We start from the raw sequence: 23,484 nt of genomic DNA on the forward strand, positions 1-23,484 counted from the left end.
AAATATTAATTATCAAGTGATGGGTTAAGTAGACTTTTAAATAAGAAGTCTACTCACGTTTGAAAACTTTGATTACAAGTTTTAGAATTGTGTTTTCGATATCATTAAATGAAAAGCTTAGATTTGTTCTTCAATAATGACTAAAGTAATAATTAAATAATAATGAAGTCAAGTGAACATGGAAATGAATAGGAAAATAATTTATTCAGAAGTAAGATAAGCGAGATTTGAGTGTGAAAACGTCTGATGAAAATAAGAGAATTTAGTACTAAATGAGTTTTCGTTGAAAACGCAGCAATATTCGTCGACGAAGTGTGAAATATGTTGCTCAAGTTATCTTAATACAGTATAAAGATGAAAGTTTTCATGAACAACATAAGTACTAGTATAACGACGTTGATTTGCGTTCATTAGAGATAGCATTACTATGACGACGAATACAGCAATATTTCGGCATTTCTCATTTCTAGTACGATCAAGTTTTCTTCATTTTCATTACGGCTAACTAAGTTATCTTGTAAGAATTGCATTTAGCTTTCTCGCTCTATTGAATGTATAATTGTACTTGCTAATTAGATTTTTCAAAAGTACTTTCAAATATCGAAATTGGCCATTTTATTCGGATGTTCAATATTAAAAGTATCCCAAAGTAGTACAAACGTTGTATATTGAGCTACAAATAATATTGTTATAACATTTTTTATCAATCTAGCTAAATAATGTATTTTATAATTCAATAATTATGTTACAGCTCTTCTTTATGAATCTCTCAACGTTAAAAGCCAATTTTCGCCCGGAAATTAATATAGTCAATTTTTTTTTATTGTGACTTTTAGTGTTCAAAGACATGTTATTTTCCTTTAATTTATCTATTAACTCTTACAGGAAAACTGATACAAAATTATTCTTTTTCAGAGAATAAAATTTTTTTCTAGCTAAAGGCTGTTAGGTAAAATTGTATGAGTTTTCAACTGAATAACAAATATGTCAACATTCAGGAAAATCGTTCGGGAGGTTTGTGGTAATATTTACACAGTAGCAATAAACAAAGGTGTTTATAGGTGTATTCAGCTATTTGTGTTTTTCAGAGCAAGGTTTTGTTTGTTAAAAGTGAATCAAGTATAATACAAATGTTAAAATATTTATTTTAATATTTTGAAGTTTAAATTCTATTCAATAGAAAACTCTTCTATAATTCAATTCTATTTATTTTTAAAAGAATTGTTTTTCAAGTACTTTTGTAAAAGCAAACATTTTTACATTATAAAATTAGATATCATTTAACTCTAACATTTATTAATTCTTTAAAAATTGAAAAATTGCTCAAGTTCTATTGATCTTAGACTTGGAGTTTACTTGTACTATCATCAATTATTCTTATAACATTTTTTATCCCCATCTCGACAAGAGCTAAGAGGATGATCGATCGTAAAGCTTCGTGTACTTGGCTATGAAGCAATCCGGAAAGATTGGCTCTCGATTCTACTATACACGACATGTTGATAGTTGCGGCATTTATGCATAATAAACGTTCAGGACTAGTTGTCGACAGTAAAGAAGATGACGGAGAAAACGAAGAGATGAAGTATATATTCTGAAGTCGCAGAATCAGGAAATTAAATTATCGAGCGGCAACCCTACGGCGTTGGGTGGCTTTAACTATAGACACCATGTAAGTCTTGTGCTTATAGGGAGCTTTGTTAAGGGATGAAAAGGCTTTACAAGACTTCCGGTTCATTGTTTCAGCTAAATTGACTAAATGATTTGCGAAATTTTCTTTTTATATTCATAATTATATCGTCAATTGAGTTATTTAGATGAAAAAATGATTAAACGTCTAATCAAAGCGTCATTCTTGACTTGCAAATTTTTTTTTAATCAAAATTAACGGTCTTGAAGAATATAAAATAGGAATGAATATAAAAATCTAAGGATTAAATTTCCATTGTCTTGAATTTTTTCTTAGTCTCTGTCTTCCTATTCTTCTAAAGGAATGGCGCCTTGGCGTCGCGACGCTACACTTTTACTCATCTCTGCACTAAAAGGGTAAACCACTTATTTGAAGTGATTGTCCAAAATGTGGGATTTTATTGTTCCATTTTATTCTCAATTAAATTTATTACTAAAAATGAAAATTCATACTTGGTTATATTTATCATTATATTCATTAAAGTTTATATCAATGATTACTTTTAAATTATTAACCAAGTTTTCGATCATTTTTCTTAGAATAATGTAAATGAGGTTAAAGGAAATGCAAAATAAATACTGTACTATAAAGCTTGGAATATCTAGAATAAATGGTAGATAGTATTGAAGATAAAGTGGTAACGTAAAATGTTCCTGTCTCATGGAATAAATGCAAGTATAAGGAATAAAATCGTTCAGCTTCATCAGCAAAACTCTTCGTTATATAGTCTCGCTTGGTTTCACGACTCAGGATTTTATCGTTGGGTTAATTTAAAAGATAAAGAAGATAGGTACGCAATATCGTTTTATTTTTTCGCCATTTTTTTCTTCCTTACTTTCACTGGACTTTAGTTAGAGTAATAACCATCCCAAGCATTGCTATTATATCCTCAAGGCTCTCTAATTGAAAAAATACCAGACGTTTTACAACCTCAAATGTAACTTTTAATTTTTTCCCCAGCAATAGATTATCTTATTTTATTTATTAATTAATTATTGTTTCTTCTTTTGATGTTTTAATATTTACAAAAATGTATTAATTATTTCTTTTTGAACGTTGTAGGTATTTTAAAGAACAAATTGCAATGATAAGATGCAGAGAAAAAAAAATTTTAATGAATAAATTTCAACTAAAATTAAAGGAAAAAAATAAAAATTGTATATTTTAATCAGTCTATACAATTCTAGATGTATTTCGAGATCGTGATCATATCCCACACCATTTGTGACTCGATTTCTAACTGGATGGAGTGGGAAATTCGGTGGTTTAAAACGAACAGAACAATGCATAATTTTCTACTCTCACTTTATTGTATTGTTCTTTGCTCATTCCACCAGCCTGTAGTTGTTTTTGTTCCGATATGTAATGATTTGCAAATTAAAAAAATGTACATGAAATCATTTCAATAATATCATTAATTTAATGAGTCTCGATACATGAATAACTAAATTATTAATAATGATTGCAATTTATTTTGCTTTAAAAACAAATACTAACATTTAATTCGATTTATTTGTCACAGGTTCTGCATAAAATATCTGAGGTCCTTGAACCAATATTGCCAAATTCACCAGAATCATTGGTTTCATATCCCAATGCATTTGAATTTCTAAATACCAGCGATAGTTTGGACCTTGGTACTTATAGATTGCGGTAAGCTTTGATAATGTTTATACAATAAATTACCTGTTTGGTTAATGAAATATTTATTAATAATGTTTTTGTCAAAACTTAATTTAAAACGCATCCGAATGTTCCAATTTAACACGTTTATGTGTCTGACTATACGTAACCTCTTTCTACTTAAAAATCAATTCATCAAAAATCTTGAAAGCAAATTAATTATTTTTAACTGAGTTAAATTATAAAAATGAAGTTAACCTTTTTTATTATACATTCATGTTAAAAGAATTTTGAATAAATTATTTAAATTTTTTGCTAAACTAATGGAAAAAACAGTATTGAAGAGGTTTTATTATTTCTAATGGATAAGAACATGAAAAATAGATAGAATAAAGTGAAAAATACAGTAAACATGTCGTAGATAACAAGAAAAATACTCGGGACGTTATCCCTCGCCATAATACACACAAAAGTGTATCAAAGTACATTGTAAGTCAGGAGAAAATTACGAAGAGCTTCGTATCCACCCCTTGTGTCTATGCAAAGGTAATTTTCCGCCTTCACGAAAGAATGCTCTGTTCACCTGCTCACCCACATTTTTTTTTCTCTCTTTTTTGCGTTTTGCTCTCAAAGAGGGTTGTAATGTCTCAGTACCACCTAAAATGTTTTCAAAAATGAAGAATAAGTGAAAAATACTTTAATAATAGTTATTACATAAATTAAATGCTTTATTTCAAGCATAAAATATTTAACACTATAGAACTAACAACTTTTTATAATACTTTTTACTTTAAAATCTTTTTATTTTTTATGTTCAGTTAATAAAAAATATATATTTATTCATAGGATATTCCGTCAACGAGTAATGGAAAATCAAAAGCAAGATATTTTTAAAGCTGAAGGTGGTTTTACATTCTTTATACCAGAAGAAGAAGGATTTAAGGTAAAATAAAACATTGATAATATTTTTATTGATTGATTTATTTGTTTATTTTTATAGGAGAATAAAAATATTTTTACTAGCTGCGTTACATTCTTATCATTACTATATGTAGAAATGTAACTTGGTAAATTTGCTTCAATGCAAAAACGTGACGTGCAAATCGAATGATAAAGGCATCAAAGTCACTCACCCTCAACATTTTCAAGCACGATCGTTCGTGCCTATGACTACACGCTTACATTTTCCCATCCACTGCTCGTTTTCGCGTGTTACCAATGTGGAATTTTGCTTTTTACTACCTCTATTACCCTACCACATATGTTCTTCCGACCAATCTCGGATTCTCTATTTTTTTTTTTCTTCTTCTTTACTTCTCCTCAACTTCTTTCCTTCTTCCTCAGTCTTTTATATGTGTTCGTTTCCTGATTCTTGAAAGAATTTTAGAAAAAATATTTCGATGAAAAGTCAAATGCACTGTCATTTAAAAAATTTCTTTGCCGTCAAGTATAGAAATTACATATAAAAAGTTTGGTAGAAAAATAAAATGAAATTCAGAGAAATATCTTCAATAGAATGAAATTCAATACACAACATAACTCATTGATCAAAAAAATTATAGAAAAATTTAAAAATGAAATATTCAATAGAGTAACTTTATTTCATCAAAAAAAAAAAAAAGATTCATATGAAACGATTAACAATTACCTGAGTAATTTAATTACTTCTACAAAAAAATTTACATACAGCACTGACTTTTTTAATGAATAATGAAATTTAAAAAATTCTAGAAAAACCACTGAGTAAGATGAAAATGAGTGTGACAGTTGAATATGAAATAAACTCGAATTAAAATAACTTTCTGTGATTTATAAGTACATATGAAAGAAAATTCAAAAAGTAAAAAACTTGACGAACAAAGTAAAACAACCGTGCAATTAATGCTCCCAGACTAATTAAATATTTGTTCATCCAACGGCCATAAGGTAAACCGCAAAGACCTGAGAAACAACGAGGATTAGTTGAAGCTCATTAAAGCACAAATAAAATCGTTCTTTTTTTCTCGAATTAAAGTACTCATAATCTTATTTTACATTAGATACCGCTAAAGTTACATAAATTATAGTTACATTATTAACTTTTTAACATCCAGTTAATGAAGCAATGATCGCATAATTGAAATAACCTGTCGAAACATTCTGTTTTATAAATAACATATCAATATTCATCGATTCTTGTTCCATAGGTAGAACGATCATCTAAAATTGATCACCAAGTAATCGATGGTCACGTGATTCCAAACCATGTTTTATTCACTGCTCCAACTCCAAATGATGTACCTTACAGTACACTTGCCAACAATGATAATTTTAAAGTTACCATCAGTTTTATTCGTGATCCTGACGACCCAAAGAAAGGTAAGCCGTCATTAAATATGTTTAATCAGATAAGATTGTAAAAAAAAATTAATAGTACATGTAATTTATCTTTTTACTTTAGCAAAGAAAGATTTATTCCAAACCAAACATGATGGAATGCTAAATAATAATTAATTGTTTTTTTAATCAATTACAAACTATCGAACAAGAGTAGGCTATTTAAAGAAAATATTTATCAGAATATATGTTTATTTTGTTTAACTAATGGGAATAATTAAAAACTAATGAAAAACTTTTATGTATTTATTGATGCCATGGATATTATATAGGAAGATATTGATAATTTTTAATTAGAATATTTAAATTAAATGCTTCTGCAATTATTCGATAAAATTGCAATTAATTGGTGATAGTTTATTCATCGCTTTTAATAATTATTCTCTTTGTTCTATTAATTGTTATAGTTATATCAACTCTTTCATTAATAATATCAAAACAATTCTGAATCACCAACTAAATTCAAAGTGGAATTGTTTAATAATAACGGAATACAATAAAACAAAATATATTTTATCTCTGAATTCTTTTTGCTCAACATTATGTAAAAAAATATACTCGAAACATTTACATTTTTTCATTAGTTTTTATAGTATAGAAATATTGCAGAAGTGCAGTATTACGGTAAAATAAATTGTTTTAAATAAAAAAAAATGTATGTAAATAAATTCTGCTAATTTACCATTTTTTTGTTCAACTTTTATCTACTTGCAGTGTACGTAAAGTCCAACACACTCATTGGTGATTCATCTCATCCAACCGGGGTTGTTTTAGCGAAAATAGTGAAACCAAATATTCCAGTGAAGAACGGGGTAGTTCATATCATCCAACGACCTCTCATGGTAGTAGACACTACAGTCAAACAATTCCTCGAGGTCAGTATACAATTCACCCATTCTTCTCACTACATTTAACATATATATGTATCTTCTACTCGAACTTTATACTATTAACAACTAAAATTAACATACATAATACAAAATTAAAATTTCTACACCGTTCATAATCCTAATACTTTTAAATAATTTCACAAATAATTCCTCTAATCTCAACTAAATCTTTGTGAATTCTTGTTATTGAAAGCAAAAATATTATTACATTTTGTAGTTATTATTGGAGTTATTATCATCAAACTGACCTTCATTTCAGCTCTTTGACAACCTAACTGAGTCTATTGAATCTGTATCGATACTCATATACTCACTTCTGGTTAACAGGGATACTAAGTAATTGTAGACCAACTCAATAGTTTCACAGACCAGCACTCTGAAGTTGTTGAGACAGAAACCATCAACTATTGATCTTATATAAACGTTATAAATTTAACTGATCAAATTGAACATTCTAAATTGCATAGTTGAAATGAATTTAGCAATAATAATATCTCACCAATTTCTTCCACGATCAGTAAAAACATTCATTTCAATTAATTTAAATGAGAGAAGGAAACCACTTTAATTACCTCATTATCATCATGGGTTTGCTTAGGATTGATGGAAGCAAATATCATCAATATCCTTGGCTGTTGTTACTGCTGTTAGTTAACCCTTGGTTTAGAGCAACATAATAATGAGAGGGCAGATTTCACAGGTTGCAATACCAATAACTTGACTATAGGCACGTCGAAACGATATTATCCCCTTTGACACTATCAAGCTATTGTGTTCCGATATATTGGTACAAACAAATGACTACTGAATACCTTTCGTTGTCATATACCTATCTGTAAGACAAAGACAATTATAGTACTAAACAAAGCTGGACTTGACAAAGCTTCGATATGACAAACATTTATATAATAAAATTAAACTGTTTGGCTTTCAATAAAAAATTATCACATCGGTTTAGTTACTTTTACAAAAGATATTCTTTATTAACTTAAATTACAACATAATAAAAGCGAAAAAAAACTAACAAGAAATCTGATAAACATATCAACAGCACGTACTGCTAATGTCAGCACTCAAGCCTCTTTTATATGTCGTGTTGGATCAAAGAAACAAACTTATATTATGATACCATGCAATATTGTTGGAAATAAATTTCAAAGTACATACATCACATGTACAGTAATGCAAACTCTTTCTCCTTTCATTCTTTGACTTTCATCTACTGTAGCTTTTATAAAATTCTACATTTACAAGCATGATGTTAACGCAAAAACGTGAAAAGCCTTAAAAATATATTTCTGGAATGTATTCTTATCTTGTTATAATTTTTGATCCAACACAAATTTGTCTGTTATTGTAAAAGCTGTGTGTTGTTTGAAGTGATTTTATTCGAACAATTGAAACAAGATTGAGAAAATGTTTATTTTTATTTCAATTTCATTAAACAATAAAAAAATTTTTCTCAATCTTACATCTTAAAGTTCTACTTTTATCACTTAAAATCACTTGGACATCGATTAATCGCTTAATTTCAGGCGTCTAGCACTGTGATGACACGAAAAAAAAAGTTTTGAAAAAAATCAAAAATAGTGTACAAATAACAAGAAGAGATCGCTTTATGCAAAGACAAAGGAATGAAGTATGAAAAGAAGAAAAGGATATGAAATTGTATGTTGGTGTTTATAGGACAGCACGAAAGCTATAATTAAAAAAGAAAATGATTAAAAAAAAAATATATATATATATGAAACAAAGTTCTGCCGTCACTGCACCGCCTTGTATTGTTTTATCACTGCAGATTTGTCTGTCTGCGCCTTTGCTAGCAAAAATGTAATCTATTCTCTTTTTTTCCTCTTATACACACTCGTCATATGAATAATCAGTCAATTGAAGAGTAGGATAAAATAGAAGATACAATTAGTTAAATTACTTTTAAGCTGATTATTTCATATTTTAGTTGAAAATAAAAAATATTCATTCATTATAAAAATTAGTATTGAAAAGCGGAATTTAAAATTCATTTTTTATCGCTAGAGAGTCTTCCCAGTTTTCATCTATTTCTTCTATCATTATATTAAAGCTAGTTTTGCTTTTTTATTTTATAGTAAACCCTATAAACGATTTTTCTTATTGAAAAAATTTCAATTATTTTTGATAAATCACACGTTAAAAAATTTAAATTGAATAAACTTTAATTCATCATTTGAAATAATTCATGCTAAAAAACTGATTTAAAAGCTTTGCTAAAAATCATTTGGAATTTATTATATGTACTCAACAGACAAATACACCTCAGAGTCACGTAAATAACATTAAACATAAATTAAAAGAGTGTAGAAAAAATCTAAAAAATATTAGAGATGATAATACTCTTGAGGAAATTTTCTAAGTGGTCATATACGACATGAAGATGTCCCCTCGGCTCTAGTCATTTTCTCTAACTCACCTACTTTCAAGCAAGTTTAAATGTCTTTAACGATTCCCTCGCGAGGCTTCAGGCGTTGGCTGTCCAGTCAAGAACCTTTTTCACTTCGTCTTAAACTTTAAGAGATACGATGGGGAATCCCAATTATGTCTCCCACGTGAAACTACATTTATTAAAAAATATATCTGAAGGGAAATAAGCAATAGATTATAAAGTGGACTTTTTATTTAGTTTCTTCTTAGAAGAAAATTGATTGGAAATTAACCCTTTAAGAGTTTTAATATTTTAATGATCATAAAATTATGAGAATAGTAAATTACTTTTTGTCAATTATAATAATATATAATAATATTATGAACATAAGTCAGTGTAATAGTTGTTGAATAATTTATAATATGAATATCATTAATGTTAATTGTAATTAAAATTGTAACGAGAACGTGTAATACAATATTAATTGAAGCCCGAAGATATGATAACACTATATTGAAATATTATTACAATGTGATGGATTGAATAAATTACTTTTTAGATGAGAGATAAAAAGTTTCAAGCATATTATATCAAGCTAATATAATAATAAATAAATCTAGAGTTTATGAAGTATTTTATAAAAGTCGTAATTTTAAATAATCTTAAATATTTGCACAGAGACTACTCAAACATATTTTTAGAGATACAATTTGTAGAAAAAAAACTTGGAGAACATTTTAACAAAAATCATAAGTTTTATTATAATTTTGATAATTTAAAATAATATTTTTGAATAGTCAAAAACAAAACTTAAATAACTTCTAGAACAAAAAATATTTTAATTGTTATTTCAGTCAAAGTAATAGTATAATTTATCAAATTGGTTCAAATTATATGGTTAATTATATTTCAGTAATTTGGTTGAGAATTGAGTTTAACATCAACTAAAAACTTGTATTAAGTTCTTAATAAGATCAATTTTCTTTCATAAACCAGAAAAGATTCATCAATCGCAAAATTTTCTCATGGATAACCATCAAAGGTATATTAATGAATGAAATGTATTTCACAACAGACATTAAAATTCCGAATAATTATGTTTATTTATTACAATGATGATTATATTTGCTTGAAATGCATACCTAAATAATGGAATATACTAGAATAATAAATAAATTTTAATTGCAATACTAGTTGATAAGTAATTGAAACATATAAAAGGCACATAGACGGATGAATTAATCGGGCGATTTGCTAGCAAGTTGTGATAATAAAATAACGTACTACAAAACACGATGCACTATACTATGGTTTCATAAATATTCAACGCTTGAAATTACCTCAGAGCCGATTATCGACTGACGCGAGAGTAATGGCTAGCATAAATGTCCGGAAATCTGTGCACCAAGTGCACGCAATTGTCCACTACCCTCTTTTGACCAGCAATCACAGTTAAAATATCCCCCAGAGTCATTATACTTTCATTCATTCATTCATTCGTAATCAACTAGAAAATTTTTTAATTATTCATGAAATTTTTACATTTTTGTAACTTTAATAATTAAGGAATGATGATATTATTGTAAAACGATAACGTGTGATTTTTCAAAAATACAAAAAAAAAAATGAAAACTATCACATCATTTTATTACGTATTATGTTTTATCATAGTTCATGAAAAGTCGTATTTTATACAAAATCAAAGAGATAATATATACAACGATAAAATTTTCATATAAATTCAGCATATTCGTCGCACATACTCTGGAATCACTAGGATTTTTCAAGTTTTTTTTTATGTCAATTTTTTTCGAATGTTGTATACAAAATTATACATACTCTAGAAAGAATTTAAAAAGAAGAGAGTTAAAGGTAAAGCATAAAGATGAAAAATAATGTAGCTTTAAAGATAGAAAATAAAAAAAAGAAATGAAAATAAATAAAAATGAAGAGACTAAAAAGAACAAGGAAAAAAAATGTAAATCTACCGAGAATCGCTGTAGGGCGGGTTTTCATGAATTTATATTAGCACCATGCGTCACAGAGAAGAGGGTGTATATATCTCGTGTTTGTACTGATGTATATGTACCAACAGGCAAGCATAATTCCATAAGATAATAAGCCTTCCGTCCGGTGTAATCGCTACGATGAATACACAAGTGAGTGTCTCGTAATACTCAGAAAAATAAAGTTGAAAATATTTTTCAAGAACTCATATTTTTACCAATAATATACATTTAGGCTCATAATAACGTTACTTTTTCCAATTATTTTATGCATTTAATATTTTATCATATAATCAAAAGATATGACCTACGAGAACATCATTTTTTTAAATGAAAATAGTTACCTAATTTTCGCATGAGGCAGAATGACAAAATTAAACAAGCATTTTAATAAGAACAAAAACTATCTAAAAGTTGAGAAAAAGAAATGTTCACTGTCAAATACAGATTTTCGACTGAACGAACTATCGATGAGGGTACCCTCTTTAGTCATTTTCTTTTTGACGCGTTTCAACTTCCGGAGGTTGATGAAAGCGATCGCGCAATCAGCGTATTTCAAACTTTATGTCTACTTCAATTCTATAATGTCACTAAGACTGACAGCAATCCAATAAATCCAATTTAATAAATTGATAGGAAAAAGAGAAAAACGATGAAAATGAAAAAAAAAGCTCCAATAAAACATATGGAATAGTAAAAATATAAATATATATATATATATTACTGAAATAAATAAAATAAAGAATATAAATTTGTTAGTGAAGGAAAAACCTAATACAACATCACAATTTTTTTCTGTTTTCTGTTCGCTTCTTGTGTTACGGACCAACTCTCTGGTTTCTGGTTTTACTGAGCAGTCCTTTAAGGTAATTTCGCTTCATCCTTTTTTTTCACTTATTTACTTTATTTCGATCATAAAATAAAAATAAATTAAATCATTTGTTTCGATTTTCATAATTAATTTGCAAGCAAGTTGCATTTAATCATTTCATTGATTATGAATATTAATCATAAATATTTTATTTATATTGATAATTTTTCATTTTTCGTCAGTAACTTGCTTGCTTTTTATTTTCATATCACATTTATCTTCTTCTACATCTGCTTCCTTCTACATCATCATTTAACATTTTTTTCTCGTCCTCATATCTAATCCTCATAATATATCTCTTCTCATTTCCATAAAGCTATTTTTCATTCGACAATTAATTATCCAAACTTCTATCTTAATTTACTATCTGCATCAATGTGTTATTAGAAGTATATTCTACTATTTTCAATAATTCAAGATATTTCTCTTATCACTAATTGCAATAAATAAACATTGCCTTGCACGTGCTTGCTACTGGAACAGTGAGAATTTTGTAGACATGCTTTGTCAATATTTCGTATGCATGCTTTTCTATATTAAATTCCATGTGTAATTTTTGCTACAATTACATTATTCATCGATATCGAAAAATTTATTAATATTTTATTTTTTTTTAAATAGAGAGATAATTTATTTATTTATTTATAAAATTCTTCGAATTTAATAATATGACCTTTTGTCCTTTAATTTGTTTCTAAAATATAAATATTTCAATGTCTTTATTTTAATATAGACAATAATATTAAAAATTAAAAGGGATTTTTTATTTTGAAATAAAATAATTTCAACTTAAAATGTCTGGTATAATTTATAATTGTTTTCTCAAAATGATATTAAGAATTAATTTATTGAATTATTAATATTAATATTATCAAAGAAATTTTTTTTTTCAACTGTTTTTATTCTTTTATTATTCTATAATAGATGTAAATTATTGTAAAGGACAAAAAGGTGTATTAATTTAACTTCACATAAGTAATAACATTTAATAAAGTTGTTAACATCTACTCTAGCTCTCGACGTAATTAAATCCATGGAGATTTTTTTTTATTAAAAATCCTTCTATATAATACATGTTTGTTTATTTTTCCACTTCAAAGATACTCCTAACCCACTTTGATCCTCTTAGTTACTCTATTTCAGTTGTTTTTATTTGTACCAAACATTCAGATGGCAGTTGTTTTGTTAGTAATCGAGATGTATGAATTTTCACAATGCTGATATGAAACACTCGGAATAAAAATTTAAATTAATTCATTATCCGATTATTATTAAGAGACATAATAAAAGCTTTTTCTCCATCAATAAATACGTTTGCATGATAAAGAAACAATGAAATGAAAAGAAAATTTCAATTATTTTTAATTTATAGATGAACTAAGCCATATCATTTTATATTATTTGGGATAACAATAAAAATTTTTAGAAATTAGAAAATACTTCAATTGATGTGTGCAATACTGATATAATGGGATTGATAACTTGAAGGTATTCCACCACTGTTTAAATTGCAGAAAGCTTTTTATATATTTGCAAATGCTTTCAACTACTCCAATCTGATGGATAGATGATCGACAAGAATGTTTAGATATTGGTTGAACTAGTTAATTGTGTATAGATAGATGGAATGTTAAGTGTAATAGTTGCATGAAAAAATGCACTTAAAATTTGCACTGTAGATATGAAAAAAAAAATACAACAAATTATTCACACTTTAAAAGAATATTAATAAAAATTAATCACTTATAGAGCTATCAATATTAATTTTCAATTAAAAATATAATTGTACACACTAGTTAATCAATTTCAACATCGCGACATTTTCATTACAGAAAATCATATTTTCACAATCATATTTCATGATCAATACATAATATTATATATTTGATAGTTATGATAAAAACTATTTAATTAATAGCTAATGTTGATTAATAGTTTTTACTTTAGTGTGTGAATAAAATGACATTGATTAAAAATGTATTGAAAAAATTTTTAAAATATTATCATTGTAAAATTGAAAAAATGTAAACATGAAAATAGAAAACTCGAGATTATGCAAAAACGATAAGCGAGCAATTGCACACTCGAGATATGAAAGTATGGGTAGATGAAAGAAAATTAAAAAAAAAAAAATGAAAAACAGAAGCAATCAACGTATGTTGCTCTAAAAATAATTAAAAATAAACAAAAAATTCTAATAAAAGTCGTAATAATAATAACAATAATAATTTAACTGATTCGAGAAAACAAAGTTCGGTCAAGTTTTTAATTTGTTAGAATTTTTTTCTTGTTAAAAATATGGTTATAATTATTTTTATTAATTAAATTAATTAATATATTTAATTTTGTGGTGCTTTGCATGTCTCTATTGGATTCTGCATGTCGTGTAGGGCATCGTAAGTACCGAAAAAATGATTAAAGATTCCAGTTTTAATGTGGAATTTTTATTGATAGAATTATCTGTATTTATCCAAACTCCTTCCTTTATTATTCCATATCTGTTATTTAGTTATAGAATTATTAACTAGCTTTTTCCTTTTTTTTCTTTTTAATTTATTTATTATTTAAATATAATCTTTTAAAGTTCATTTTTATTTATCAATAGATTTATTTATTTGATTTTTTAAGACATAACTTAACTTTATGAAGTAATTATTAATTGATTTTCTTAATTTAGGATGATAAAAAAGGACCTGTTTACAAATTTTATCAAGCAATGCGAGACTATGGAGATGATTTTATCGACGTCATCACCCGGCACAAAGACATCACAGTCTTTGCACCAAGCAACGCAGCATGGGATGAGGAAGGTGTTAAACATATCGTTCAAGATAAAAAACGTTTTCGTGAGATACTCAATCTCCATTACGTCCAAGAGAGACTACCTCTAGATAGCATTAAACAAAAGAGTATTAGTGGGGTAAATATTTATTTTTTTAATAACAGTTTTTCAATGTTTTTCATGTGAAACAAATCATTTGACAAATATTTATCTCATTTCCTTAAGATGCCACGTGATGGAAAGGGAATTTATGGGGTAAAGAATGCGAATTGAAAATTAACTGAATTTTATTTTGCATGAAAATATGCACGTGTATTATTCAACTTATATTTAGTCACTTTTTTAGATATTATTTTAAGAATCATTTTTTTGGAGAACAAATTTATTTAAAAAATTAACTCATTTTTTTTTTGTTTCTAAAAGTAAAAATGAATAAAATTTCATGATGAAATGTTTTTAAATGGAAATTAGTACTTCTTAAAAATGCAAAATTATGTAAACTGACAAATAGTCGGAGGAAAATGTTTAACAAGTCATTTTAAAATAATTCAATTTCATGCGCAAGTATTTTGTAGAAAGAATATTCACTTTTTTCATTCTCGTACAAGATGTAAAGTTGGCCGATATAGCAAGAAGGAAAAACTAAGTGAGTGAGCTTATATAAAGAAGTACAGGATAAAATAGAAAAAAAAACAAGATGAAAAGTACAAGAAAATAAATGTAAAAAAAAGTGTGTTCAAAAATAGTGAAAATAGGATAGAAAAAAAAATGAGACTGAAAGACGGAGAAAATGGAGCAATCGAAAAAGAAAGCTTCACTGCGATTCAACGTGGAATTTATCTCAGGCGCGATGTAGCGCATTAAAAGGCGAAAAAGTGTCGAAAGAGTTTGAGTTGTCTTGGATTGAAAACGAAATCATTCAGACGAATACATTAGATCGTTTTCCAATTTCCAATTGTATTTTTAAAGTCTTCATTTATATCTAGCGAATGATCATTTATTTTCCGTAACTTTTCTTCACTAAATTGTAATGAAAACGAATTTCTATGAAGAAAATAGATTTGTTGTTTTTCGCATTTAATGCTGCTTCATTTTGTTAAAAGTAAACTTTATTGCTGTAAAATATTTTTTGAAATTTATTTCAGAATGTTATCAGTTTTGATTTATCTAAATATAAATAGGATTTTTTCCATAAATAATTGACAAAACGATAGGAATATTTTTATTATCAAAGAGAATTTAAACATATAAATGTATTTATTCAAACGATCTCAAATATTGTTTTTTTTCATAAAATTGGAAATGATTTATCAATTATTAATGAAAAATGTAAATATATTAACGATAGCAATTGCCAATTGTTAGAGAAAAAGAATCATTTAGGAAGAAATAAAAATTTGAGCAATTTAAACTGTTCATTAGTCAGAGAGATTAATTTTCCCGGAATATGTGGACTCATATTAAAGCAATGAAAATTATGAACAAGCACATATTTCGATAGAAATACAATTTTTTCAGCAAAGATAAATGCTTAGTATATCGGAGCAAAGCTGCAATATTGTCGATATTTTCCAATCGTTTATATCCACCTGATAAAAACGATAAATTCCATCATCCTTTTTCATCCCCAATCCCAGTAACCAAAAACACAGCAAGTTTATTCGCTCAACGATCCGATTGTTGCTTGTGTTATACTACTCCTGTACTCTTGTATAGTAATACAAACCTCCTCCTATTTGTATTCTCGTTCACCAAATTTATGGATGTAAATATTCTAGTGTGAATCTGTTACTTTTTTCATACAGAATACGACATGAAAATCTATTGAAGCGGATTTATTTTACAATCAATAATAATTACTCGAGCTGGTTGAAGTATTTTGGGTTATTTGAGGGTAATTGATGATTAGTAAATTAACGTAGAACAGTCGATAAATGTTGAAAGTAAAGGTAGCAAACGGGGACCAGTGGACATCATTGATGATGTTATCTATAATGCGTTAGTAGTAATGATGGTGTAATTAGCGAATCAGTATTACCACACCCATTTAGCTTTTATGATAATCCATCTATTAATCAATTTACACCTTACACACCTTAATTATTGAGTACTTTTAGGTCAATCGATTTTGTTAATTATTGAAACTATTTTCAAATCGCATCAATGCATTTACTGTACTTCCTCATTTTTACTGGTGGTTATTTCATTCATTATTTGTTCAGTAATAAATTGAATTTTAATCAGTTCCAATTGATTGAAGGATTACAATAATCTCGGTGTAAATTGGAGTGATGTTAATTAACATATGTTCAAAAATTACTTTTAATTAGTACATCGCGACTGGTGCTGATGAATGATACGTCAAAAATTTCTTTATAACTTAAAGCAATGGATTTTCATTAAAAATATGAATTAAAATTATGCTTTAAACAAAAGATTTACCAAATTAAAAACAATTTACATAATTAAATTTTTTAGATAAATTTATTCCAAAGGTACTTGAAAGAATTTTTTTTGCATGATAAAAGTTGATGTGTTTGCATTCCAATTGCATGATCAAAATTAATGGATATATTTGTGTAATTAGATTAATGTGATTGAATTTAACTGTTTACATTGATTTTCATTCAAAGGTATCCACGGCAGCAGCAAAAAAAAGTTTATACTTTAATGTGGTCGAGAGATCGAACGGCAGTCAAATGGTTACAGTAGAAGGTGGAGGTGTAAATGCAACTATAATTACCGCCAATATAGCGGCAACTAATGGAATCATTCACATTATTGATCGAGTACTTGGTATTCCCTACACTACAGTACTAGACAAACTTCGAACTGATCCGATGCTCAAGTAAGTAATTATATAATTACTTTATTAGTAGTTGAAAGTAACATAACAACAAAATCAAATAGTTAATAGGATTTAAACTAACAGATATACGGAAATAAATAAGTCAATTCAATTCTACAAATAACACAATTAAAAATTGATATTAAAGTTAGAGATCCTTGATGAGGTCAGGAATTATTAAAAGCTATTGAAGTGAAGGATATTCTCGAAGTTATATTAGAAAGTACTTGGATATCTGGGTAATACACCAAAAGAGGGTCTTATATTCAGTCAAGTTTAATCATTCAATTTCTTGTTGTAATCGGATTTAATTTACCAACCTTTTTGGATTTATAATTTCTTTTTTTTTTTCAATTACTTTTTACTGCAATATCCCAAAACTTTTTTTATAAATATCAGAAAAGTGATTACATGAACCATTGAAAATAATTGTCTGGTTTCTTGGTAAATTCTTTGTAATTGAAAATTTTTTGGAAGAAATATAAAATGCTTGAGGCATTTTGTTAAAAACCAACTTTCATTTTGTAAATTTCATTTAAAACACTCCAAATTTCCATTTTCTATTACCATCAAGTAAACGGGAAATTGTTCACACCCACTATTAACTACATTGACACGTCAAAGGAAGTAAAGTGATAAGAGACAGAGAGGGTGCAAAAAGCTATTTAATATTATTTTACAATTTAATTTTTAATATGCCTGCTAGGCATTGGTAAATAAAATATTTAAAATTAAAAACAAATTGATTATAAGGATATTGTTGATACTTTTAAAAACGAATTCAATATTTTATAAGAAATTGAGAACCAGATTCCTACATGTATAATATTTTTTTAAAACCTTGTATTTTAGTGATAAAAAATTAAAAAACGAGAGAAAGAAGTAGATTGGTCGACTCAAGAAGAAGCTGAATGTAAATTGGCTATTTTCACAAGCACGTCCATTCGGTACCGACCTCGACTTTTCACGTTCCCTCGTTTCTAACTGGAAAGTAAAGTTTAAACCCAGTAAAAGTACATGCAATTACTGACGGCTTAATAGTCACTACTTCTTGCTTTTTTTTACTTTTTTCATTCTTTATTCGATATTTCCTTCTATCCTCTCTCTCCTTCAATAATTTATGTTCACCTATTGCCAGTTATTAGGTTTTAATTAATACACAATGAAATGTAAACTTCAATTTTTATTAGATACTCTATTTTATAACAGTCTTTAAACCACAAGAATTTATCCAACTAAATAATAACTTTATTTTATATTTGATTAATTACTAAATTAATTTGAACTTTTTATAGTGCAACATATTATTTGGGGAAATTGCCCGGCTTTAATCAACAATTGAATGACACGACGAAACGTTTTACGTATTTTGTGCCACGCAATTCAGCATGGGAGAAGGTGAAAACTCAGATTCCATCAGCCTACAAGAAGATTTTCATGCCTGAATACAGTTATTATGTAAGTATTAATTGTACAATAATTTTTAATTATATCTCTTGTATAATTGCTGACTTATTGATCAATCATCAGTTTGATAGTTGAAAAAAAATTAAGATGATCGTATTCTGCATTTTTAAGGCAAATCAAGTTCTGGAGCGACATTTAGTTATTGACGGTCAAGCTTATTCAATGGCAGAACTGAAGAGAATGTCAATCAACAATAATTCTGTACTTCTATTCCCTGTTCGGGACAATTTAAAGCTCCGCATTAGAGAGCATAATGGAAGTAAGTATATGCTTTCATTTCTATACGAGATCATGTTCTAGTGTAATTGCTTCTCTATAAATTTATATTTTCTCGATTTCTTATCTTTTTATATTTACACACTCCATGTTACATTTCATTCCATTTCCACTCTTTTTTATCCGTATATTTTTCCTTACTATTACCTGGACATTTTTCCTCTTCATCATAAAAACTAACGACTTACAAGTGCCATTTCATCTTTATGTAAATCCTCATTTTTCCTTCATCGTTTTCCGTAATGTATCAGTTTCTTCCTAAGACTGAAAACTTACCTTGGAGCTCATGAGGTCAGAAAAGAATTATATCAATAATAACAATAATCATGATAGTAATCGTGAAAGAAATAATCATAGTGTGGATAAAAATTTAAAATTTAATAAAATGTAAATCTTGAGTAGTTTGACATGAAAATTTACCATTTTCCAATTCTGTACCATACTCCATTTAATGTTATTCCACTTCATGGAAAGTTTTCAGAGTGAGAGTGTAAATTTATTTTTTTGGATTTTTACCATCACCATTATTTTGATTTTATTGCTGTTTTTGTCAAATATATATCCTTTTTAAAATCCAAGAAAAGTTTAAGGCTATTGTATTTCATTACATCTAGCCGATCCAAAGTATGATGAAAATGCAATCCATCCCCCTAACAGTTCCGGCGATGGTGAGTCACATAGGAATTAGCATTGACGCCATGTTAGGACGTTTAAGCGTCTCTCTTGCTGTATGCCTATTCTGATTATTGCTGCCTCTCAGGTTGCATTCAAATTGCGTGCTTTACATGTAGACAATGTGACAACACTATAGCACAATAGAGCAATCATATTTTTCCTAATAATTACAATATTATCAAGTTTATCGAAATAGCACTCTATTGAATAAAATTCATTAATGAAACATTTACATATTTCTTATGAATTGTAATAATCAACTCTATATATTTCGTTATTAAATAGTGCTATTCTGATAACAGAAAAAAACATGAATTAATTTTCAATAAATCCCACATAATCAGAAAATTATTTCATCACTTGAGTGTACTCTACATCAACCAAAAAAAATTAAATTTTTCATAACATCCAATACTCTCATATAAAAGCAACTGTATAAAAACCCTCCTAAATTCAGATATGAGATTTTCCACCTGGCCATCGGTCAATCCATTTTCGTTATATATTTTTTTTTTTGCGTTAAAATACCAATATTTCTCTCATCCCTTCAACACATTCACCGAGTACCCATGACTAGACAAGCCATAAAATCAGTATTTATGTTGCCATAAATACATCGGTATCTTTGTCATCCTCCTTCTCCATTTCCACGTCTTTCTCTTCATCCTCTTGTACCTGTGGTCATCGCAATAGTGAACGATCTTGTCGATAAACCGGTCGTTATGTGATCACTACCCTATACCCTCCTTACTCTGTACTCTGTCTATGCTGTCTACGTCCATTTAGCTTTTTCTAGTAGATTCTCTTGGGACCATTCCCATGTTACTTGTATTTGAAACGCGAAAAGTTCGACTTCTAATGCTACAAGCTATAAATCGATGACGGAAGACGTCGAAAATCGGTCGCTATTTTTGTAATTCTGACCAACTCCATAAGAAAATTGATATATGAGACAGAAAAATATCGGTTTATACTTGAATAATGTCTTTTCTAGTTTAAAAAAGAAATTATTTATCAGAATATTAAATATTTGTCATTCTAGTCAATAAATTTATTTAATGATTATTATTGAAATAAATATTGAATCATTGTCGTATAAATTAGATTAATTTGATTAAATATTAAATATTATTCATTGCTCAATAAAGTTATTTAATAGAAGTTATGAAAATAATCTATCATACTCTAAATTCTAATTCAATATTCATTAAAGTGAAAGAGGATTCAATTTACACGATATCAATAACTATTTACATAAACATTCTTTGAGTATTTTTGAGCACTAACTACCAAATCCTAACATATTTCCATTGGAAAGCTTCAAAGCCTCAGTTCATTCTTGTTATTTAGTATCAATTCCGTACATTATTCTACGTTTAATCCATTTCGATTTCATGTGTGAAAAAAAAAGGATTGATGTAAATGAAAAAAGTTACTCTATAAAATTAAACAACTTAGTTGATTAAATATAATTGAATAAATTTTATTACTTTCAATTTTTAATAGAAACTTTTTAAATGAAAATTGATGATAGCTTTTACAGAAGCTTTAGTTATCAACATAGTCTATTTTACTTTCATTTTTTATCAACTTATAATTTCTGTTGCAAAATTGGAATGGATTAAATATAATTCAATTAATAAGAGAAAAGATTTCTCCAATATTTCATTTTCTCTTTGTCACTTCTATCGAATATTTCGTTCCATTTTATTATTGATATCGACATCAACATTGACATTTGAATCATCGAGCTTTTTCTGCTTGAAAATTGCAAACACTGCAGTAGTCAAAAAGCTCTCTTCCTTGACTGTTTCTTTTTAGTTTATATGTCAGCAATATTTAGTCTACTGAAAAAGTTATTTCGGTTTTTTTTTACCAATTTATTCTCGATACGAAATGATAGAAATTTTTTCAATAAAAAAATCTCTTGGCTTTGAGAAATTAAAAAAAATTGCTGATATATGGACTTATCTTTATTTCTCAATTAAATATTTAAATAAATGAGCGTGAGCATCAGACTTCTAATCATACTGCATTTCTCCTAGGTTACCAAATTGAATGGATGGGATCATGGATTCAAGTATTCCGTCCAGACGTTGCTTGTACCAATGGTATTATTCATGTAATTGACGAAGTGTTCATTATACCCGAAGACCTCACAGTGACTGGAAGTGCGTCAGTAATGGCTATTGCGCCTCATATAATGACAATTATTATTGCTAAGTGGTTTTTATAGATTCATTAGAAAAGGTTTATTTAATGAGGTCTTAAAATGACCCTAAAAACACTATAACAAATTAAATACAGTTGAAAATTTTTTTTTGTTCTTCGATTTTTGGTTGTAAAACGATTTTGATAGAATTTTTTTCGGAGGTATCAATAACATAATGAAATCACTCAAAAGACCTGAGAATTATACAGAGGCTAGAATTAAATAATTTGATTATTTATTAATCATAAGATCAAGTCTCTAACCGTAGGGGTATGAATATCACTCTACAGTATAGTAGTAATTAATTAAAATAAAAGTTGTCAACATTAGATCATTATAATTGTACCAAATGAATATTTATAAGAATTCCTTAGGGGATTGAATAGGCTAATGTATTGATAATTAATTTTTTTTATTTATAAAAGAAGCAAATCTTATTTTTATGTTCTTTCTTGTTCATAAAATGAGAAAATACTCAATAGAATTTCATACTTGGTTTGTAACAACAAAAAGTTAGTAAGCCACAAACGATTAAAAAAAAAGTTTAATAGATAAATGGTAAATAAAAGAAAAATAAACAAATGAGTAATATAATTAATAAGTAAAGTAAAAAAATTCCATGTTATGTATAATAAAACGTACATATTAATTACTTGATAATTGATTAAATATTAATAAAATAATGAATATAATGTTTATTCTATACATACTTATATCAATGAACATAACTGCCACGTGAGAATGCTACATTTGGAGAAAAATTAGAGTGTGTATCCGATGTATGGCTTCAAAAAAAAAAACATTAAAGAGAAAGAAATAATTAAAAATTGATGAAAGATGTCAAGGTTTTTTTTTGTTAACATTAACATTTAAAATTTGCATCTACTTTGAATAATAAGACAGAAATTTATAAAGTATTTATCAAAATGTCAGGTTGGGCAAAGTTGATATGTACAATATCACCGAAAATAATATCTTTATTAGAAAGACAAGTACAGTTCAATAATATACTTCAGTCAACAAAAGTTTAGTCTTTAAGTATTGCTAAATTAATTTTGTATCTTTTGAAATTAAATTTTTTATTTATAAATATGTTTAAAGTAAATATTTGTGTCATAAATTCATATTTAATTGGCAATATGTATGAAAAAATTAATAAATTTTGATGATAACAAATAAAGTCAAAATTTGTACGTTCTGCATTGTTTAATGCCCAATCCTGAACTGAATAAAAATGTCTGAATAAATCATTAAAATTGAGTAAGATTTAATAGAGGAATTATTACATCAATAAGAGTATGGTTGAACTATATGTAGAGATAAATTTACAAAACTTGTCAAAGTTCAGTGAAAACTAAATTATTGATTAT

At 27.2% G+C, this 23,484-nt stretch overlaps 1 protein-coding gene across 4 annotated transcripts in view; it reads left to right on the forward strand.

Moving 5' to 3' along the window:
- Fas1 (fasciclin 1) overlaps nucleotides 1-22,914 on the forward strand; it is a 125,669-nt gene extending 102,755 nt beyond the window's left edge. Inside the window, exons 4-15 of one of the 4 annotated variants that reach the window (XM_035093932.1) lie at nucleotides 3,213-3,343; nucleotides 4,160-4,256; nucleotides 5,500-5,671; nucleotides 6,404-6,564; nucleotides 11,841-11,849; nucleotides 14,245-14,250; nucleotides 14,532-14,774; nucleotides 14,862-14,891; nucleotides 17,270-17,484; nucleotides 18,780-18,942; nucleotides 19,063-19,210; nucleotides 21,948-22,914. In XM_035093932.1, the coding sequence (XP_034949823.1) occupies nucleotides 3,213-3,343; nucleotides 4,160-4,256; nucleotides 5,500-5,671; nucleotides 6,404-6,564; nucleotides 11,841-11,849; nucleotides 14,245-14,250; nucleotides 14,532-14,774; nucleotides 14,862-14,891; nucleotides 17,270-17,484; nucleotides 18,780-18,942; nucleotides 19,063-19,210; nucleotides 21,948-22,138 (1,566 nt within the window). In that variant the 3' untranslated portion in view covers nucleotides 22,139-22,914. The remainder of the gene's footprint in view (nucleotides 1-3,212; nucleotides 3,344-4,159; nucleotides 4,257-5,499; nucleotides 5,672-6,403; nucleotides 6,565-11,840; nucleotides 11,850-14,244; nucleotides 14,251-14,531; nucleotides 14,775-14,861; nucleotides 14,892-17,269; nucleotides 17,485-18,779; nucleotides 18,943-19,062; nucleotides 19,211-21,947) is intronic. The other 3 variants (XM_035093935.1, XM_035093933.1, XM_035093934.1) reach the window with 3 other exon arrangements.
- Nucleotides 22,915-23,484: the final 570 nt, after the last annotated feature.

Source organism: Chelonus insularis, unplaced genomic scaffold, assembly GCF_013357705.1.
Source record: "Chelonus insularis isolate UGA/USDA-ARS -01 unplaced genomic scaffold, ASM1335770v1 scaffold_303_pilon, whole genome shotgun sequence".
NCBI lineage: Eukaryota > Metazoa > Arthropoda > Insecta > Hymenoptera > Braconidae > Chelonus > Chelonus insularis.